The sequence below is a fragment of the Pelophylax lessonae genome, assembly GCF_965119305.1.
Source record: "Pelophylax lessonae genome assembly, chromosome: 6".
NCBI classification, from domain to species: Eukaryota; Metazoa; Chordata; class Amphibia; order Anura; family Ranidae; genus Pelophylax; species Pelophylax lessonae.
In genome coordinates, this window is record NC_138773.1 from 238,427,584 (window position 1) to 238,449,214 (window position 21,631).

The 21,631-nt window shown below is 41.1% G+C and overlaps 1 protein-coding gene across 1 annotated transcript in view; it reads left to right on the forward strand.

The window, feature by feature from the left end:
- The window catches only part of CWC22 (CWC22 spliceosome associated protein homolog), a 210,619-nt gene that overhangs the window by 159,938 nt on the left and 29,050 nt on the right, over nucleotides 1–21,631 (forward strand). Inside the window, exons 14-18 of the mRNA XM_082260918.1 lie at nucleotides 3,363–3,440; nucleotides 4,385–4,537; nucleotides 7,283–7,410; nucleotides 16,769–16,870; nucleotides 16,958–17,136. Coding sequence (XP_082117044.1) covers nucleotides 3,363–3,440; nucleotides 4,385–4,537; nucleotides 7,283–7,410; nucleotides 16,769–16,870; nucleotides 16,958–17,136 — 640 coding nt within the window. The remainder of the gene's footprint in view (nucleotides 1–3,362; nucleotides 3,441–4,384; nucleotides 4,538–7,282; nucleotides 7,411–16,768; nucleotides 16,871–16,957; nucleotides 17,137–21,631) is intronic.

The window sequence follows — 21,631 nt, forward strand, 5'->3', positions numbered from 1 at the left end:
GGCACTGCTTCTGGATGTCCCAGCTCTTGAGAATCAAGAAGACTACGTCTGTCAATGAGCGATAGAGAAAGATGGATTTTTGTAAGAACTTACCGTAAAATCCTTTTCTCTTAAGCTCATTGACAGACGTAGTACCCGCCCCTCTATCATTGAGTTGGGTTGGGTTAAATTCTCTGTACTGCTTTAAACAGAACTGATTCCCTGTAGCAGAGAGAGGGAGGATATACCCTCAGGGACTGCCCCTAGGGTGGAGCCAGAACGTTTTGTCATTCTGCCTAGTCCTACTCCTGCGGAGACAACATAACCCAGCTCTTGAGAATCAAGAAGACTACGTCTGTCAATGAGCTTAAGAGAAAAGGATTTTACGGTAAGTTCTTACAAAAATCCATTTATTAAAAGGTCCAGCAGACACTATAACATATATTATCTGGTGCCCGTGCTAATTGTCCTTGGTCTAAATTCACTGTTTATATAAGCACCATATATGCACTTCATATTTCACTTTAGATGTTTTACAGTTTACGTATGTTTACCATTTATGTATCAATTGTGTCTATAGCACTGATTAAGCACAGCACTTTCTATTATTTATTTGATGTTAATGATTTCAGGTACTTTTTAAGCATTGCACTGATGATAAATTAATTTATTCGCGTTATTTACAGTATATTTGCACAGCAATTCTTGCACTTATTGATATGTTCACAGTAGGTAGGAGTATTTAGCACTGCTCACATTTGTCCATTTACAGATAATTACCTCTAGGGTTTTTTTGAATCAGCGGCTTATCCCACAGATCAGGCCAACCCTAGTTATTCAACCCCGTGACGCGAGTGGCTTATTTTAGTCCTGCTTTCATCCTTGCTTTACACTAGATCTATACCCTTTGTTGTTAGCAAAGCTCTTACCTTATCTAGTAATGCAAATCTGTGGTAAAAGATTATAAAGGTTTACTTCTCCTGATAATGTTAGTTGCCCGGCTATTACGCTGATTGAATGATTTTGTTATTTTGAGACAGTGACATGGAATACATGTATGTGGACCCTTTCACTTTCTGTACACTTATGTGATGTCAGTATATCAAAGAACTGAGCCTAAAGGGTAAGCCTGAAAGCTGCTATTCCACTACCAGTTACAGACGATGCTCAACAATGGCAGGTACAAACTACTGCCAAAACCAGTTTCTTTTATTTACTGGACTGGCATATATTTCCCCAAGTGTGTTTGCATTGAAATGATCCTATCCTTGTACAACATGAATGAGTGCTAGGGCATACTGTGATACTTGCCCAGCACTGAAAGCAGTGCATGTGCTTTACTTCTGGTCCTCTACTCTTCACTTAAGTGGAGGGTAGTATTGGAATTCAATTGCAGGGGGTTTTCCTAATAGTTTGCTAAATCACACTGTACCAAAACAAGCGCCACCAACTACCTTAGACTCTAATTATCGCAATCTAATGGTGCTGAAACTGGACTTTTTAAATAAATGATACTTTAAAATGATACTTTTTAATTGTTAAATCACCAGTAAAATGCAAGGGGAGACCTTAAACTGGATCATATGTCATTTGTCCTGAGAAATAACTATACACAGTTCTGAACCACAGGTCTTTATAAATATATTTGGTTGGTAGGTGAGCTGAGGATCACAGGTTTTCTGAAATTTTATTTGGCTTCAAGACTGGTACTATTCTAATCTTCTACTGTGCTTTCTGTTTAGAAAAGCCATAATGCTTTGTGAAACAATGATGCCATGGTTGCTCCATATATTAAATCTGGACCAGAGGCAGTAAAACTTTAACTAAAAAATTACTTGTTAATCACAAATAAATCCACTTTCTGTACATGATGCCTTGTAAACTGTGATATTAACTAGTTGAAGTAACTGTGACCACACATTGGGCTGAACATTGCCTCTGCAGAGTGGGAGGTGGGACTCAGCAGGTCCTCTGACTTCAGGCAGCCTTCGGAAAACTACAGAATGGGATTGATACAAGACCTATCGCTCTAAACAAGAAGAGAGAGCAGTAGTGAAAAGTCTTTTTTTATTTTATTTTTTTTTGTACAGAGATTTCTTACACCATGGCAAAGTACAATAGATGTTTCATAGTTCATTGCTGCACAGATTGAATCCGCTACATACAGTATACAGCACTGTTTTGGCAGCGATACGGGGACTTCCCATCTTCCTGGAACAAAATCAAATTGGTCTGAGCGCTGTCCAGCCATTCACAGCGAGTTTTTTTTTTTTTTTTATATGAATCTCTATATGGATTTCTCTGATTGGCTAAAGTGGAGACTCTCACATCATCGCCCTGCCTCTGTACATCAGCCAATCAGGGGAAACGTTTTTTTTTTTTTTTTTTTTTAATTCATAGAATACAAAGCTTCCTGTGAATGGCTGAGCACTGCCCTTCTCTGCTTGGTTCCAGAAACGGGCTGGGAAGTCCATGCACCACTGCTGGAACAGCTCCATGCGGAGCGGACAGCAGCAGTGTGTCTTCGTAATGGAGATAGCTTGCTTAGGCGAGCTTAGCAAAAACAAACTGAAGTGAGATGAAACCTGGAGTTGGGCTTTGAGCTTTAAATGTTTGTTTCTAAAATAAAGACATTATACAGTACATATAAAACATCAAATAAAAACTTAAAATACTGATAAAACTAATAATCATGTTTTAACAGCTTGCCAGGTTTGAAAAAGTCAGACAAAATTGTTATAAGTTGGGTTGCGTTTACAAATCTAAACCACTGCCAGTAAAGTTGGTTTCTGTAAAACAGAAGCTGCTTCGCTTGAACAGTTTGTCAATGTTCACAAAAATGTAGAGGGTCCTTCACCTGTACAAATTGAAAGGCATGGAATCCCCAGCCATTCTGAACTCTGTTAAAGAATAAATGGAATTTGTCTCTGTCTGCCAATGGTACTCAAAGTCTGATGAGCATAGTACAATCTCTCTTCAGCACTCTAATCACAGATATTTCTGTTGCACAAAAAGCTCCTAAAATATTTTCAAAAGGTCTCTGTTGATGTAATTTGAAGCATTGTTTTTTTATCACTTTGCATTCTAGGTTCCTTGCCCCTTTAAGAACATTTGCTGTGTTAAACACATTTATTAGTGCTGAATGTGCTCCAGATACAATGTCATGTATAATATTAAAGAGCTTGATAATGCATTGTCATCAATATATATTGCTATTTTACCCAAAGCCCTAGCGCAATCATATTTTATTGTATTCATTACGGTTACTTAAGAAGTAAAACAAATGGGAAATGCCTCTCTGCACATTTAACTTACAGTCTATTGTGCTGCAGCTGTGGAAAGAAAATCTGCTTACTGAATATTTAAATTTTATTTTTAAACAGAAAGAACTTTGCAATATGATACTGGATTGCTGTGCTCAGCAGAGAACGTATGAGAAGTTTTTTGGCTTGCTTGCTGGGGTAAGTTTAATTGTTCAGTCATTTCATTTTCTAACTTAACAACCCCTTAGACTCTTTTAGACTCGGGCATCTAAACATGGGTTGAAATTCATTTTACAGGCATTTTGTTTAATACAACCTGGTAACTTATTGTTAACATTTTTGCTTTGCAATGTTGAGGTTCTGGGTTCTCCAGGGACAGCGTCTGCATAGAGTTTGTATGTGCACTAGGTGTTTGTCTCTGCCTCCTGCTATAACCCAAGATCATTCTGGTTTATTTATGCTGTTAACCATAATGATGCTTGAGATTTTTTTTTTTATATGCTGGTATGGCTGTAGTAAGGACATGTGGTTACTGCTATAAAATTTGTTGGCACTATATGTTCAGCTCTACATGCTTGTTTCTTATCCACATTTACCTGGTCCACCACAGATTCAGAGGGCCGTAGACACTGCCACCCACGTGAAAAGTCCTTACTGAGCTGAGGAAAAAAAAAATCATTACTGCACAGGATAGATTACAATTTATATCAGAAATAAAATATTAGTATGTTTTGGTCCCATTCAAACTCCACAATGCACTAAAGCCCCTTCTGGTTTAGCTCTCTCTACCTATCACAGTTCACAGTGCAGCTTCACACTGCACAGTGCTAGTGTATAAATAAACTTTATCCAGGTGGTCTAGACCAATCTTCCAGGATAATATAGTATGGTGATAATTTTTGCTTTTTAAAACAATTTTTCTAACATACTTACATTAACAGTCTGAGTTGGTACTGAACAGTGAAGTAGAGTTGCACAATGTTTTTTTTCATGCTGTTAATGCATTACATTTTGTATTTAGATTTTGCATGGGCAGGCCCTGTGCAATTCTTCGTAAATTTCTTCCTTTGTAGATTACCAGTTCTTAAGCCTTTCATTGGTATGTGTTCACCATGTAATGCCTACATGACTTTCTCCTGTAGCGTTTCTGTTTGTTGAAGAAAGAATACATGGAGTCTTTTGAAGTAATTTTCAAAGAGCAGTATGACACCATCCACCGGCTGGAAACAAACAAATTAAGAAATGTTGCCAAGATGTTTGCCCACCTTTTGTATACTGACTCTATTCCGTGGAGTGTAAGTGTCTTCTTTTTTCTCTGCCAAGCTTTCATTAAATGGGTAGGTCTTGTTAGTCCTTTTCAGATAGTACAGAATACACCTATACATCAACTGAAAATGTTCATTGGTAATTTTTTGTCCAGGGTTTTATTATAGAAGAAACGGGTGGGTGATATTTCTTACTTACTGCCAACATCCCTAACTTAACTGAAACAATCTTACAAACCCCCCATTTATGGGACTTTTAAGGCAGATTGTGTGTATTTTATTGAAAGGCTAGTATGCCAAGTTTATTACACAAGATCCACAGAGTATACAAATACATTATAAACACAAAATACTGGATCAGTGTTATTACATAAACACAGCTAAAAGTGTTAAAACCCCGTGTGTCCATAATACGTATAAAGTGTGTAGTATGCCTGTCATGGCTTAAAGGATAAGTCCACCCTAACACTAAAATCTCCATCTGTAGACCTTCACTTTCTAACACTAACCTATCTAGCCCTGTAAAGAAGAAATCAGTATACCTACCTTTTTTGAAGCCGATCCGACCCGATCTTACGCTGAGCTGTCAGCCGCTGCTTCGCTGTGGAGGCTGGTGCAGAGGACACGGCCGACAACGGAAGCCCCATAGTAAGTCTATGGGTGACATCACTTCCCATTCATTTCACAACCGTTGTCGGTCGTGTCTTCTGCAGAGATATCGCCTCTGTATACCGATTTTTTTTTTTTTTCTTTACAGGACTAGAAAGGTTAGTGTTAGATCGTGGAGGTCTATAGATGCAGGGATTTTAGTTTTAGGGTAGGGGAGACATAAGGACAAAACCCAGCGTGTTTTTTTAAACTGTCATTAAGTGTTTGGCATCTAGAGATGGATGGATAGATAGTTTAGTGTATAAGTAAAGTGCACTCAAAGATGTGTGAAATTGTTGCTTGCAGCATGAAGACCCAGACAGCCCAGAATATGGAGGCATAAAGTTCATAGTTACAGCATAGAAGCATTAATTTGAGTATACACCCACAGTGTATCATTACAAATGATATACTGTATGTTCCCTATTTAGTGGTAGGATGTATTTCTTGAAAGTGCAGTCGTTTTAATTCCAAAATCTTGTAATATCAGGGCTCATTCACACAAGTGTTGCTCTTTCAAGAAACATTTGGCAGGGGGCATTGTGCCACCTGCTTTAAAGTGATTGTAAAGTCTTGTTTTCTTTTTTTTATAAACATAATATACTTACTTCCTCTATGTAGTGTTTTTGCACAGAGCAGCCCCGATCCTCCTCTTCTCGGGTCCCTCTTTGCTGTCCCTGGCCCCTCCCTCCTAACGAGTGCCCCCACAGCAAGCAGCTTGCTATGGGGGCACCCGAGCCAAGCTGCAGCTCTGTGTGTCCATTCATACACGGAGTGGCGGTTCGGCCCCATCCCCTCTCTCTTCTGATTGGCCTACTGACTTTGACAGCCGCGGGAGCCAATGGCGCCACAGCTGTGTCTCAGCCAATAAGGAAATAGTTCTGGACATCGCTGGAGAGAGAAGGGGTTCAGGTAGTATTAGGGGTGCTGGGGGGTGGGGGGGGCTGCTACACCCAGAAGTTTTTTTATCTCAATGCATTGAATGTATTAAGCTAAAAAGCCTTCTGACTTTACAACTTCTTTAACCCCCTAAAGCTCACACTAGCATGCTGCAATTGCATATGTTATACATGCTGCTTTTGAAGAGTGGCCCCATTAACTTTAAGCGCCAGGGGGTAGAATTGCTGCCTCAGCATGTTTACACCCCGACAGCTGTCTCTGCAGCTAAAGGCTTCTAAGATCATTCAGAATTTGATTAGTGCATTTGTCCTGGCTCAAGTGGGTTTTGCATTCACATAGACTTGTATGGGAATGTAAAACCCGTTTTGAAGCAAAGAAAAAAAAAAAATGACCCTGAACCACCTAAAGATGGAGGCTGACTTATTAAAAGATTTAAGAAAGTTTATACAATAAATCAAATGGTTGAAGACTCACTTCAATTATCCAAAATATGTAAAATGTGAAATTCAATTGAATATTTACACTATTGTATGAACATTCTCGTATCCTTTAGTAAATCTGCCTTGCTGTGCCCTTATGTCTGCTACTCTATGAACAGCTCTGTACTGAGGCTTGCACTGAGAAAAGGAAAATATTACATGAATAGGTACTGCAAACTGTGCTACTCCTATGTACATTAATAATTAAAACTGCTAATTTAAATAAGATGTTCAATATATAATAAATGGAAATACTACTTTTGTTATGCAAAAATGTAAATATAGGGCTATAGAAAATATTCTGTCCTCCCATATGCTGTCTGTATAGTTTTTACATTCTCTGTATATAGTGAATCAGGATAGGTTGTGCACTCTATCAGGCTTGCTAAATAATTCCCCAAATCGAAGGTTTTTTTTTTTTTTAAGTGTTTTTGATCAGTGTCAAAATAAAAAAAGACGATATCGGGACACCAAATTAAAAAAAAAAAAAAAAACCTGTACGGGCAATAACTTTTTTTTTTATAAATCAAGTCCGTTAAAATTGTTCTTAAGATCAGGTAACATGGTCTCGCTGTCTTACTTTCTTTTTTAAAAGATGCAGCCTAGAAGGAGAGATCCCTGCAGAAGTTAATACGTTCATATGGTATTGCACTCAGTGTGAAGGTGTGCAATAATACCATGCATTGTGTGTGTATCTCTTTGTGATTTTGTTCCATTGGTGAGCATAAGAAATGTTTGTATATTTTAGGTCCTTGAATGCATAAATCTTAGCGAAGAAACGACAACATCTTCTAGTCGTATATTTGTGAAAATATTCTTCCAGGAACTGTGTGAATATATGGGACTCCCCAAACTAAATGGCAGACTTAAGGATATGTGAGTATTCTGGTTCTAAATTGTCTTGATGGAAAGTACCTTTTAAGTTACCACTAATTAAGATGCTTGAAAAATTAATTCCATATTTTTTACAGGAACAGAACTATTAAAATGATGCTTTTTATTTTCCACCATTTCTTTCTTTGTGCTCAAGAATTTCTAGTCTCAACAGGTAACACAAGTACCTAAAATCTGTGTAACAGGAGCTTCCTGTAATCTCTCATACTGTTGAATGTGAGAGAAAAGGCCTGCACATTGTCTATGCTCTTCTGCATTGCACAGTACTGTTTTGCATCTAGCAGTGATATTCAAAATTAGTTATATTGTATTTTTTTTCCTTTCTTATATATTAGCCTATATATTAGCCTATACCTAGGCTTAAATGTCAGTGGTCATATTGTCAGTTTGTAAAAGGGCTTTGAGGTTTATCTCCTAATATGGAAGTAGCCTTTCTTTTCCAACCTCCTGTTCCATTGTGAAACCACAAAAAAAACTGTCCAAACTTGGAGACGTGAATGTGCTTGCCTTTATAGCAGAATTAATACAGCATTAACTACCACAAAAGTCAACTCTGTACACTTTTCTTATGATTTTACTTTTTTTTTTGGTGTATTTTGAAAGTATCATGCCTCGGGCATGCTCTTAGTCCATGATCTTTGCTTGTTACCATTGCAGATTAGCCTGCAAAAGTTTAGCTGTCACAGACTCAACTGTTGATATCTAATTTTTGCCCTCTTGGATTGCAGGCCAAGGCTATATATATAAGGTCTTGTTAAAATTGGTAAAGTCCTACCAGTGTCTGTCAATAACCAAAAGAGAAATAGGATTTAACACAGGTACGTGTAGGCAAAACATGTTGCCTGCACTTTAGCAATACTGTTACTTAGAAAGGTTTTAGGAGAGTTCAGGTCCATTTTAAGCTGCGGCCTTTCAAATAGACACCAACTATATTGTAAACTGTATTTCTTAGGAGAGTTAGAACTTAAAACATTTGTATTAGTGAGTTGTTATTTTGACTTACTGTAATATCAATTTCTCTGATGTTCATTGATGGACACAGCTCCTGATCTTCTTAACCAATAGGTTATACTGCCCCTTACAGGAGTAGGAGACTAGGCAGAAAAAGTGTCTGGCTATGCCTATGGCCAGTCCCAGGGGGTATACTTCCTCTCTCTGCTATAGAGAGCCCCATTCTGTCCCCTTCCTGCCTGTCACATTTTCTGAGGCATAGAGAGCCCTCCTGGAAGCCTCGTGGTGCCACGCAGGGCCAACATTTTGCTGTAGCCATTGTGCTCAATGCAATGCGGCCATGTTTGTGTAGTCCAGTGGCCATTTTGCGTTTGTTTGCCATTTAAAATAGCAGTGGCCATGACAGTGGAGACCTGTGGGCGGCGGTTTTGGCGGTGGGAGCCCTCCTTATCCCCTGGGGCTGACTCCTGGATCTTTTCACTTCCTGATCGCCACACGTAGAGTGCAGATTATCCTGGTGGCTGCAAGTGCCTGTTTCTGCTGGTGAGTTTGGGGTCCTCTCCCACTCTGCTGAGGATCGATTAGGTGCTCTTTTATTGGCGACCAAGTGGTGTTGCCGGAGCGGTGGGGGGTGTTCTTAGCAGTGTTTTTACACCTTTTCTTGTGAGGTCCCCCTTTTGACTCATGGAGTCTTTGGAGCACATTTCCCTGCCTTATCCCCTCTCAGAGGCTGCAGGGCCCTCTGGGCCCCAACCATCCATCGATGCACAAACCGGGGTCCTGGAGTCCTTTTGTGTTCCGGGTGGAGGTGGTTTTTGGGCGACGGGCTGGCAAAAAGCACACCCTGCATTCCCATGCCTCATCTGTCTCCTCAGATCCTGAATCTGATTCGGCTGCCACGGACGTGGAGGACTCTGCTGGGTATGCGACCATACGCCCTTAGAAATCAGATAGTGAGAGTTTTCCTCCACTTCTGCAACCGCACACAAAATTGTGCTGGTGGATGCACTGATTGTATCTGTGCGGGAGACCTTAAAAATGGAGGATGCAGCTGAAACAGCATCAGCGGCGTCGGTTCCCTTTGGCACACTTTTGTGACAGAATTGTCGCTAACGAGTGGGAACGGCCAAAACATCCTCTTGTGTTCCCTAAGCGATTTGCTATGCAGTACCCCTATGAGGAGTCCTTTCTTAAAAAGTGGACTGTTCCACCAGTGGTCGACCCTCCGGTCTCCAGATTGGGAATAGCAACCGTGATTCCGGTTGAAGTGTCCCCAGCCTTTAAGGACCCCTGAAAGGCAGAGGCTGTGGCCCGCAATATGTACACCCTGGCTGGTTCGGCACTGGTACCGGTATTTACTATTGCACTGGTGTCACAAACTCTGACTGAGTGGGCTAAGCTTTTACGCCGTGACCTGGAGAGGGACCAGTTCCCTTTTTGCTGAGCTGGTAAACCAGTTGGTCCAGGGGCTGCAGTTTATCTGTGATGCCTCTTTGGATGCGGCTCCCCTAGTTGCTTGGCTCTCGGTTTCAGCAGTGGCCCTTCGGCGTATTTTTTGGCTAAAATGCTGGTCTGTGGACTAGACTTCTAAGAAGGCTTTGACTGATCTTCCTTTTCAAGGAGATCGCCTATTTGGAGCTACCCTGGATGACATCATTAACAGTCTCATAGGGGGTAAAGAAGACCTTTCTTCCGCAGGCTACTAAGGGCAAGGACTCTCGTCGTAGACGTGGGCCATCCTTCCCGGCTCATAAGAAGTTTTTTCGTCCTTCAGGGGCGACTAACAAGGGATTAAAGCCGTTTAGGGCCTCCTTTGGTGGATCCAAGTGAACGTGGTCTGGCAAGTTGAGAGTGGGCTTATCCAAACCTGCGGATGATGCTCCTTCAGCATAAAGGTGCGCCCTCACCCGTATCAGGGGTGGGGAGAGACGTCTTCACTGGTTTACAGACCTGTGGACTTCCCTGGTACAAGACAAGTGGGTCCACAAAGTCATATGACTTGGCTACAAGATCGAGTTTCGCTCTTGCCCCCCCAGCAAGGTTCTTTTCTTTACACTTGCGCCTGTCCCCAGACCGCTTACAGGGTCTGTTGGGGCCATACGGGACCTTTTACTTAAAGGCGTGATTGTCCCAGTTCCGACATCTGAACATTTTCTGGGTTTTTACTCAAACCTGTTTACAGTTCCCAGGAAGGAAAGCAAGGTGTGTCCAATCATGGACAAACTCCAGAGACTGCAGGCTGCGATTTGTTACCTGCTGTCCAGCAAAAGGTTCATCCCTCCGGACTTGCATGCAGTTGCTGGGCTTGATGGTGTCTACCTTCAAGGTGGTTCCATTTTCACAGTTCCATACAAGGTCCCTGCATAGGGAGATTCTGGCCAAATGGCACAAGACTTTGCAGTCTCTGGACAATCGGATCTGGCTGAGCCGGGGAACGAAAGAGTCCCTGATATGGTGGCTTCCTTCCTTTGGTGCTTCGGCTGGGCAGATCCTTCCTCCCCTTGTATTGGACAGTGGTCACCACGGATGCCAGCCTGTCCGGCTGGGGAGGTGTCCTCTACAAAAATTCTACTGAAGGGATCTGGACACTGGAAGAGTCCAGACTACCGATCAATATCTTGGAACTCCGAGCGATCAGACTGTGCCTGGAACATTGGACAGATCATCTTCAGGGATGTCCAGTGTGCATTCAATCAGACAATGCCACGGCCGTGGCTTATGTCAATAACCAAGGGGGCACAAGAAGTGTCCTGGCCGCTCTGTAGGTAGTCCACATTCTAAGGTGGGCAGAACGGTTGGTTCCAGCCCTCTCCACCTTACACATTTCCAGGGTGGAAAACTGGCAGATGGATTACCTCCGTCTGCAGGCGTTGGACCAAGGGGAGTGGTCGCTTCATCCGGAGGTGTTTAATCAGTTGTGTCTCTGATGGGGCAATCCCAAGGTGGATCTGTTAGTGCCCCAGGCTCAACAGAAAGGTGCAGAGGTTTGTGGCTCGGTCCCGGGATCCCCTGACGGATGCCGCAGACACACTGGTGGCCCCGTGGGGTCAGTATCGTCTGATTTTGCGCCTTTCCTCCTCTCAAGCTTCTACCAAGACTTCTACACAGGATCGAGGCATAAGGGATTCGAGTCATCTTAGTGGCCCCGGACTCGCCTTGCCGACGCTCCTTGGAAGCTTCCTCTCAGGGAGGATTTGCTGTCCCAAGAACCAATCTTCCATCCTGCTTTACAGTCGCTTGCTTGGACATCTTTGCTGTTGAACGCCAGGTGCTGATGGATAGAGGTTTGTCTATCCATCCAGCGCTTTTAACCACTTTAGCCCCGGAAGATTGGGCTGCTTAATGACCAGGCCCTATTTTGCGATTCGGCACTGCTTGACTTTAAAGGACAATTGTGCTGTCGTGCGACGCTGTACCCAAACGAAATTGATGTACTTTTTTTCCCCACAAACAGAGCTTTCTTTTGGTGGTATTTGATCAGCTTGTGCGATTTTAAACGCTATAAACAAAAAAAGAGCGACAATTTTGAAAAAATAACAATATTTTTCACATTATTTTATATGAAATTCTCCCAAAAAAATTTAAAAATCAAGCTTTAACATTTTAGGCCAATTTGTTTTCTGCTACATATTTTTGGTAAAAAAAATCGCAATAAGCGTATCTTGATTGGTTTGCGCAAAAGTTATTGCGTTTATGAACTACGGGAAAGATTTGTCATTTTTATTTATTTTTAACTAGTAAAGGCGGTGATCTGCGTTTTTTTTTTTTTGTTTGTTTTTTTGCGGCACTGCGACATTGCGGCGGACAGTTTGGACCCCTAACTGACATTTGACACTTTTGGGGGTACCAGTGACATTACTACAGTAATCAGTGCTATAAATATGCACTGGTACTGTAAAAATGACACTGGCAGGGAAGGGGTTAACATTACAGGTGATCAAGGGGTTAAGTGTGACCCTAGGGGCATGACTCTAACCGTCGGGGGGCGTGGCTTGTGAGATCATCACAGAGACATGCAATCCTATATAGCAGGATCACATAGCCTCTGTGATAATCTAAGGGAGAATGACAGACGTCTGTCCTTCTCTCTCAGCTGCGGGAGATTGCAGGTGGCCAGCGGCCATCGGAGCCGCCGGTCACACGCGCTGGCTCCCTGGCTGAGGAGAGGGAGCGCGCCACCGGCGGCGCGCGCTTGCCCCCTGCGTCAATTTGCCCAGGAGCGGCCACCTGCCCCAGTAAAACTGCGGCGGGCGGTGGCTATGTGGTTAAAAAAACTAGGAGATCTACTTTTAGGAAGATCCTCCATCGTACATGGAAGACGTACATTGCGTGGTGTGAGTCTCATAGGGTTCATCCTCGTTCTTTTTCGGTGGCTCAGATCTTGACCTTCCGTTAATGGGGTTTAAGCAGAAACTGGCCTTGAGTACTATCAAGGGCTAGGTGTCGGCCTTAGTGTTCTTCTTTTAACAGTCCTTGGCCACACACTCCCTGGTGCGTACTTTTCTTCAGGGAGTTCAGCATTTGGCTCCTCCAGTGCTGTCTCTTTTACTGCCTTGGGGCCTCAATTTGGTGCTTAGTCCTCCAGAAGCCTCCCTTTGAGGAACTTCGGGAGATTCCTCTTCTTACACTGTCCCAGAAAGTGGTCTTTTTTGGTGGCTATCACCTCGGCACACAGGGTGTCGGAATTGGCAGCGTTATCCTGTCCACCTTACTTGGTGGTTCACAAAGATTAGGTGGTTCTTTGCCCCTGTCTGTCGTTCCTTCCAAAGGTTGTCTCTGATTTTCATTTGAATGAAGACATTATATTGCCTTCCCTGTGTCTCAGTCCCAAACATCCGAAGGAAATAGCTGTGCATGCCTTGGATGTGGTCCGGGCAATTTGGGTGTACTTGGCAGCTACGGAGTCTTTTAGGAAATCAGACTCACTATTTGTGCTCACAGATGGGACTCGGAAAGGGTTGTTCACTTCCTCTGTGACCATTTCCAAATTGATCAGACAGAGGGTGGTTCAGGCCTATTCCATCAAGGGTCAGGTTCCTCCTTTCCTTGTCAAGGCGCATTCTACTCGGGCTCTCCTGGGCCTTCCGTCATCAGGCGTCAGTAACGCAGGTTTGCAAAGCGGCCACCTGGTTGTCAGTACACACTTTCACAAAGTTCCATAAAGTGGATGTGTTGGCATCTGCGGATGCTTCCTTTGGCCACAAAGTTTTTCGAGCTGCTGTTTAGAGGACCTGGTCCTCTTTGAGAGTGTATTGTTCTTTTCAGGTGGTCTCCAGTTGTTTTGGTTGAGTTTCTGTTTACCTGGTTGGCTATAGTTTAGCCTAGGGAATTGCTTTTTAGCTGTTCCCACCCCTCATGTTTTAACACTGCTTTGGGACGTCCCAATGGTTAGGAAGATCAGGAGCTGTGTCCGTCAGTGAGCGAAAGAGAAAATGGGTTTTTTGACTTACCGTAAAATCCATTTCTCATGTTCATTGACGGACACAGCACCCACCACTCTGTGGAGTTGTAATTCTTCTGACACTGCTTGTAACAAAACTGAGTACCTATAGCAGAGAAAGGGAATATACCCCCTGGGACTGCCCATAGGCATTCTGCCCAGTGTCCTACTCCTTTAGGGGGCAGTATAACCCAGTGGTTAGGAAGATCAGGAGCTGTGTCCATCAATGAACATCAGAGAAATTGATATTACGGTAAGTCAAAAGTCCAATTTTTGCCCTTGTGAATTGCAGGCCAAGGCTATACATAAGGTCTTGTTAAAATTGTTAAAGTCATACCTTCTGTTGCAAAACCCACCTCTGTGATTCAGATGTTGTGTACCAGAACTTTAGTTGGTAGCAGGTGGCATTTGACTGTAACTTGACAGAGGGGGGGCAGGGGTCTATAGCCAAAACATTTGTTTAAGAGTGACAGTGGGGGAAGGGCTTTTTTTTTTTTTTTTTTGTTCCTGTCCGGTTTGGGAGATTTTTTAATTTCTTGTCCCAGAGACTCAATGCGAAGTGAAGTCCCCTCTAAGACCATTGTCACAGACTTCCACTCACTTCCAGTTCCCATGATAACCATATATTATGGATTTCTCATTGACTTGGACTTGGTGAACCTTCCCAGCAGGGACACAGACAGCAATTAAATCCTAGAGATACATATACTTTTAGGCACTAAAAGGCACCTGCTGTAAGCTTAGAAACATTTTAAGCAAGGTCAAAAACTTCAATGTTTTATTTTTAATGGGCCCCAGAACCTGTTGGTGCTCCCGCTGGTCACAGGAGCTTCCATCTTCTCATCTTTCTCCTGGGCTTAAACTGTTTGGCCACTTGATTGGCCGGGCCATGATGACATCATTCTCACATGCGCATGACAGGAGTCACATCATCATGGCACACAGCGGTGCCATAAATGTACACTGAACTGCACAGGTGCAGCTCAGTGTACATTAAGGCTGACCGGCAGAGAGAAGCATGTATTACAGAAGAGACCAATATGCTCTCTTCTGTCATAAAAAAAATCCTACCTACAGTGCCTTGCGAAAGTATTCGGGCCCCTTGAACTTTTCGAACTTTTGCCACATTTCAGGCTTCAAACCTAAAGATATAAAACTGTAATTTTTTGTGAAGAATCAAAAACAAGTGGGACACAATCATGAAGTGGAACGAAATTTATTGGATATTTCAAACTTTTTTAACAAATAAAAAACTGAAAAAATGGGCGTGCAAAATTATTCAGCCCCCTTAAGTTAATACTTTGTAGCGCCACCTTTTGCTGCAATTACAGCTGTAAGTCGCTTGGGGTATGTCTCTATCAGTTTTGCACATCGAGAGACTGAAATTTTGCCCATTCCTCCTCGCAAAACAGCTCAAGCTCAGTGAGGTTGGATGGAGAGCGTTTGTGAACAGCAGTTTTCAGTTTTTTCCACAGATTCTCGATTGGATTCAGGTCTGGACCTTGACTTGGCCATTCTAACACCTGGATATGTTTATTTGTGAACCATTCCATTTTACATTTTGCTTTGTTTTGGATCCTTGTCTTGTTGGAAGACAAATCTCCGTCCCAGTCTCAGGTCTTTTGCAGTCTCCATCAGGTTTTCTTCCAGAATGGTCCTGTATTTGGCTCCATCCATCTTCCTATCAATTTTAACCATCTTCCCTGTCCCTGCTGAAGAAAAGCAGGCCCAAACTATGATGCTGCCACCACCACGTTTGACAGTGGGGATGGTGTGTTCAGGGTGATGAGCTGTGTTGCTTTTACGCCAAACATAACATTTTGCATTGTTGCCAAAAAGTTTGATTTTGGTTTCATCTGACCAGAGCACCTTCTTCCACATGTTTGGTGTGTCTCCCAGGTGGCTTGTGGCAAACTTTAAATGACACTTTTTATGGATATCTTTAAGAAATGGCTTTCTTCTTGCCACTCTTCCATAAGGGCCAGATTTGTGCAGTATAGGACTGATTGTTGTCCTATGGACAGAGTCTCCCACCTCAGCTGTAGATCTCTGCAGTTCATCCAGAGTGATCATGGGCCTCTTGGCTGCATCTCTGATCAGTCTTCTCCTTGTATGAGCTGAAAGTTTAGAGGGACGGCCAGGTCTTCGTAGATTTGCAGTGGTCTGATACTCCTCCCATTTCAATATTATCACTTGCACAGTGCTCTTTGGGATGTTTAAAGCTTGGGAAATCTTTTTGTATCCAAATCCGGCTTTAAGCTTCTCCACAACAGTATCTCGGACCTGCCTGGTGTGTTCCTTGTTCTTCATGATGCTCTCTGCGCTTTAAATGGACCTCTGAGACTATCACAGTGCAGGCTCATTTATACGGAGACTTGATTACACACAGGTGGATTCTATTTATCATCATTAGTCATTTAGGTCAACATTGGATCATTCAGAGATCCTCACTGAACTTCTGGAGAGAGTTTGCTGCACTGAAAGTAAAGGGGCTAAATAATTTTGCACGCCCAATTTTTTAGTTTTTTATTTGTTAAAAAAGTTTGAAATATCCAATAAATTTCGTTCCACTTCATGATTGTGTCCCACTTGTTGATTCTTCACAAAAAATTACAGTTTTATACCTTTGTTTGAAGCCTGAAATGTGGCAAAAGGTCGAAAAGTTCAAGGGGGCCGAATACTTTCGCAAGGCATTGTATAAGCTTTTTTAATTCCATTTTAACTTATAAAGTACAAGGGCTTTATAATGCATATCTTAAACTTTCTGTAATTTTTATAACTGCCTGAAAACAAAAAAACAGGCCTACATTTACAATCACCTTGCATATCATCTTCATAACTACAGCTTTGTTCATATTCGTTTGAGTGGTTGTTTTTGGTCGTCAGTTTAAAGTGTTTTACTGGAATTACATAACTGATGTTCACACTTTCTCTACCTCATCTTTTCAGGACTCTTCAACCATTCTTCAGCGGATTGCTGCCTATGGACAACCCAAAAAACACTCGCTTTGCTATTAACTTTTTCACTTCCATTGGTCTTGGAGGATTGACGTAAGATCCATTTCAATAAGCCTTTATAATTACTTATTTTACCCTGTAATCTTTTATACTAAGTAGGTCAATGCTTTTTTAAAACAGGGATGAACTGCGTGAACATCTAAAAAATGCACCAAAAATGATAATGACCAAAAAGCAGAACGTTGAATCGTCTGATTCTTCATCGTCCTCCGAATCATCTTCAGATTCATCATCTGAATCCAGCAGTGAATCCAGCTCATCCAGTGACAGTGATTCCTCCAGCTCCAGCAGTGGCTCAGGTACTTATTAACATATACTACTTCATGTATAATATACTATTTGATTGTTGATACGCTATACCCAATACATTCTTTGTTTCCTAAGCTATAGACATGAAATAGAGATTTTGAATGTTTTTTTTTAATTGACAACACAGACAATTCTTTATGTAAAAGTCACATTCACTGCTTAATATATTTGAACATTAAATATCCAGAAGGTTGGAAGGCTACAGTGGGAGGGGCTGAGCGGACAGCACAGCGGTCATGTGACCTCCCAGCTGACATCAGAGGGGGATCTCGGCCCCTCCCGCTGTAGCCCGTGATCAGGAGAGGAGAGCAGCCAGAGGTCACATGACTGACCAGCAAAGATCTGAAGGAAGGTATTTAGAGGCATGATTTTATACTAACACAGTGTAGTATAGCTTAGTTAAACAGAGGGGCTGGCAGTAATCTTTTTACAACCACTTTAATTTTTAGACAAGGGATCCAGTCTATATTTTAAAACGTGCCTTACTTTCGGGTTGCCCATCCACACATGCATTGTTAAGTGTGCATATGACAAAAAGGATAACATATAATTACTGCTTTTTCCCCCTTCCTACCTCATGGATATGTGTAAAGCAGTGAATGTGACTTTCACAAAATATTAGCGGGCGGTGGATCAATTACTCTCTTATAAAACACATGCACCTGGAAGATTAACCTGCAGTGAATGTGTGACGAAATGTTTTTTTAAATATGCCCCTGGCGACCTTGTCTATGCTAGGGAATGCTAGTATCACAGATCACATGAAACGTTTAAGAAAGCTTAGCATCAATAGCCAAGACAAGACAATTGGCTAACTTGAATACTTTGGTATTCAGCCATTGCCTGAATAAAAACTGTAGGTGATGCACATTTTTTTTTAAATAGGTAAAGTGTAAGCACTTTTTAATTTTAGTGTGCAAATTACCAGCTGTTCTGTTCTGTTATCTGTATTTAGTAATCATATTTTATGCAATCAACTAGGGATTGTCTTTCTCTTGTCTCCATGTCCTGGTTACCATTGTCACCATGTCAAAATCCAGAAACTGATGGGAAGCCAAGTATTTTAAAGTTGGCACTAGAGTAATGGTAAATCTTCTAATGAGAACACCTGTTCAAGTGACACTTGTGTCATAGAGGGATTTCCCCTCACACTTCCGGTCGTGTCTTTCGGGAAGGATGTGAAGGGAAATTTCCCCAAATTGGACAGGAAGTTTAAAGAATAAGTTCACCTTTCGATGTTCCGAACAGACCAGCCCCCGCAACACCCCGATCTAACAGCTAGCAGGGGTTAAGAGATTTTCATAAACAGGCATATAAAATAACGTATATCATCATATTGTAATACACTCCGTTGCCATAAGAAAACAAATTTTTTTAAGTTGTAATATGTAAGCAACCTTTGCAGGATCAAAACAACATAAATACTTGAAGCTTATTAAAACCAATGTGACATACGGAAGGTCCCCGGCATACAGGGAGAGTGTTAAGCCTAAAAGCTCCAAAACTGCCCACACAGAGCGATGAGTGATAAACTTTTAGTAGGAATCACAACAATAGAAGAGAATAATAAAAGTGAGAAATAAACTTATGCGCTGCCAAAGGAAAAAAGCAAACAGATCAATAGGAGGAGAAGAAAACTCTGGAATGGAGCACCAGAGACCTACAGCCAATAGTGTAGTGTCACCACATACAATAAAGACAATGATTAAAGCAGTAAAATCAGCACAGGTACTCTACAGTTGGTGAACCATCACTAAAAGCAACTCGCTTAAAAATACACAATGTAATCAATCTATGTAAATCATAATGCCAAATTGAACATATGTGAAGAAAAAATATAGCATAAGTGATCAGCGTGAAGATATAAAGTTCGTGAACCCAAACTCAATAAAATTGAAGAGTAAGGAAAATAGTGAATTATTCCAATATTTAGGTAGTGCTCAATAGTCACTAGAAGGACAAAAAAACGGTGTCTACAAAAGTGTAGTGAAAGAAATAACCAAAATATGGTCAAAAGTAAAAGTGCCCTATGAAGAGTGAACCACTGTACTTCCTCATAGATGATAAACAAAAGAATCAGTGACAAAATGAGTGATGATGAAAAGTAAGGGGTATCAAACAATGAAAAGACAAATAAAGAAATATATGAAACAAAATGTCCTCTGAAGAGTGAACCACTGTCAACTCTTCAATTAAATATTAAGGTGACGTGGTGGATAATATCACAAGGTGAAACATGCATTAAAAAGTCCAAAGTTCCCAAACTGGATAATAATCAGTGAAAAATGAATGAAAAAAATTTCCGGTGATTCCCAGTGCGATTCTTTAGTGAGCTGAGATATCAAAAGGAATAAGTGTAATGGCCGCTCACCTCCACTAACACTCGTTAGAGCGTTTCAGGTGTCACTTGTCAACCTGCAGACATTTTAGGGGTGTCTCCTCTAGATCCTGGGTGTCTTGCAATCACAATCCTCAAATGGACCTCAGATAGGGGATAATTGCTACCAGGGTTGATTTGCAGTACTCATATGCCAAAAAAATCGGGAGAGGAACTCATGGTGCAGTATTTCCAACAATTTAATAAAGACAAGTTAAAGTATTGCATAGGGCTGAAACAACTAATCGATTAATCGATTATAATCGTCAACTAGTCGATTATGAAAATAGTTGTCAACTATTTTTGTAATCGATTAATCGTCAGCCAATTAGTTGTCCTTCATACAGAATGCATTATTTGTTTACATATCATAAAATACAGTGCAACACACATACAGCTCAGTAAACCATCCATACATGTCAGTAGATGACAGAGAACTTGTGAATGTGTGAGGAGCAATGCCTCATGGGAAATGTAGTCCTGGGCAAGAGAAGTAACCAAGTGATTCTAAAGGCAGAGGTTTTTTGAACTTGCTATAGGGACACTCTGTACAGTACTATACTTTGCTGCTTCCTATAGGGGCACTTTGAAGGCAGGAGGGGCTGGAAGTGCCATGGGGGGGGGGGGGTGCAGAAGAGGAGAATCAGTGCTGCTCTGTGAAAAATCACTACACAGAGAGGATAAGTATGACAAGATTGTTGTTAAAAAGAAAAGAATCCAACGTTTACAATCACTGTAAGGGCTCTGTGCAGGGAAGATCAGCATCTGAACCCAGAGAAAGTGGAGGCCGATAGACTAGAGGTGATATAAGGCATTACAATTACATTTAAAGTAAAAGTTTATTAGTATTGTGCATTATACTGTATTTAAAATGATTATATCCATGAATAAAAAAAAAAAGTCTCAGCTTTTAGTACTACTTTAATATATAAATGTTATTTTCCCCCCTCCACCCTTCATATACCTTCATGTCTGACTCCCAGTTAAAATATCCTGCATATCCGACTTCTGGGCATATTTTTTTCATATACATACACATGAAAAAAAAAAAGCATGCTGCTGCTACTAAAGGTCTTCTGCTTCCCATACTTGTATTGGATTTTTGGACAAAAATATTTGCATCTATATTTGTTCAAAAATGATTTGTATATTTGTTGAATGGATGAGTGTTGTTTGAAAATTCCACTTGCTTTTAACAATAAATTTTAAAATGAATAAAACTTCTGAGTAAAAACCACATACACTATTTGAAGATTTGTTTGATCGAGAAGTTTTCTATTCTGTTCCTTCAAATGTTCCTGTCACTGTGGTTGACACCGGACACCAATATACACTAATGGTTAGAAAAATCGGATGAATGTTTTTAAAAATGTTCTAAAAAAAATTTAGTTTGTGTATTACCAGCATAAGTGACAGCAGGCACAGGGAGCTTGTATCAAACGACCTGCCTATTAATAAGGGAGTCTATCATGATTATATACAAAACCGGTCTGAAAATTTGCAAAACAGTGTTTTAGGTCTTTTAAAAATATTGATCTCGGAGTCTGATATGTACCACATTTAAACCTCTAATAATACATATATCTGTTTCAGAGTGGATTAAATATCCAACTATATAGCTGGATAGTTATATCTACCACTACATATAGATATTCAAGAATATTAACTAAATTATACACTTTTTTTTTTTTTAGGTTTTTATCCGATTAGTCGATTAATCGAAGCAATAATCGGCCAACTAATCGATTATGAAAATAATCGTTAGTTGCAGCCCTAGTATTGCACTTACATCAATGATGAACAAACAGCGCCTTAGAACACCATTCAAATACCGCTGATGCGGTCACAGCATTCGTTTTCACAAAAGACTTCCTACTTCCGGTCACGGCCGTCGACCTGGAAGTGACGTCACCACGGCGTCCCGACGTGTTGCGTCACAAAAACATGTGACTTTATCAAGGGTTATCCCTTGAATAATTCCCTTTCACTTTAAACTAACTTTTGTGATATCTACATATGGCACCAATCTTTTACATCCATTCTTGGTTTCAAACCAAAGGTAAATTGAAGGAATGTGACTTACAGCCCTTTTTATATGTTCTTTGGTT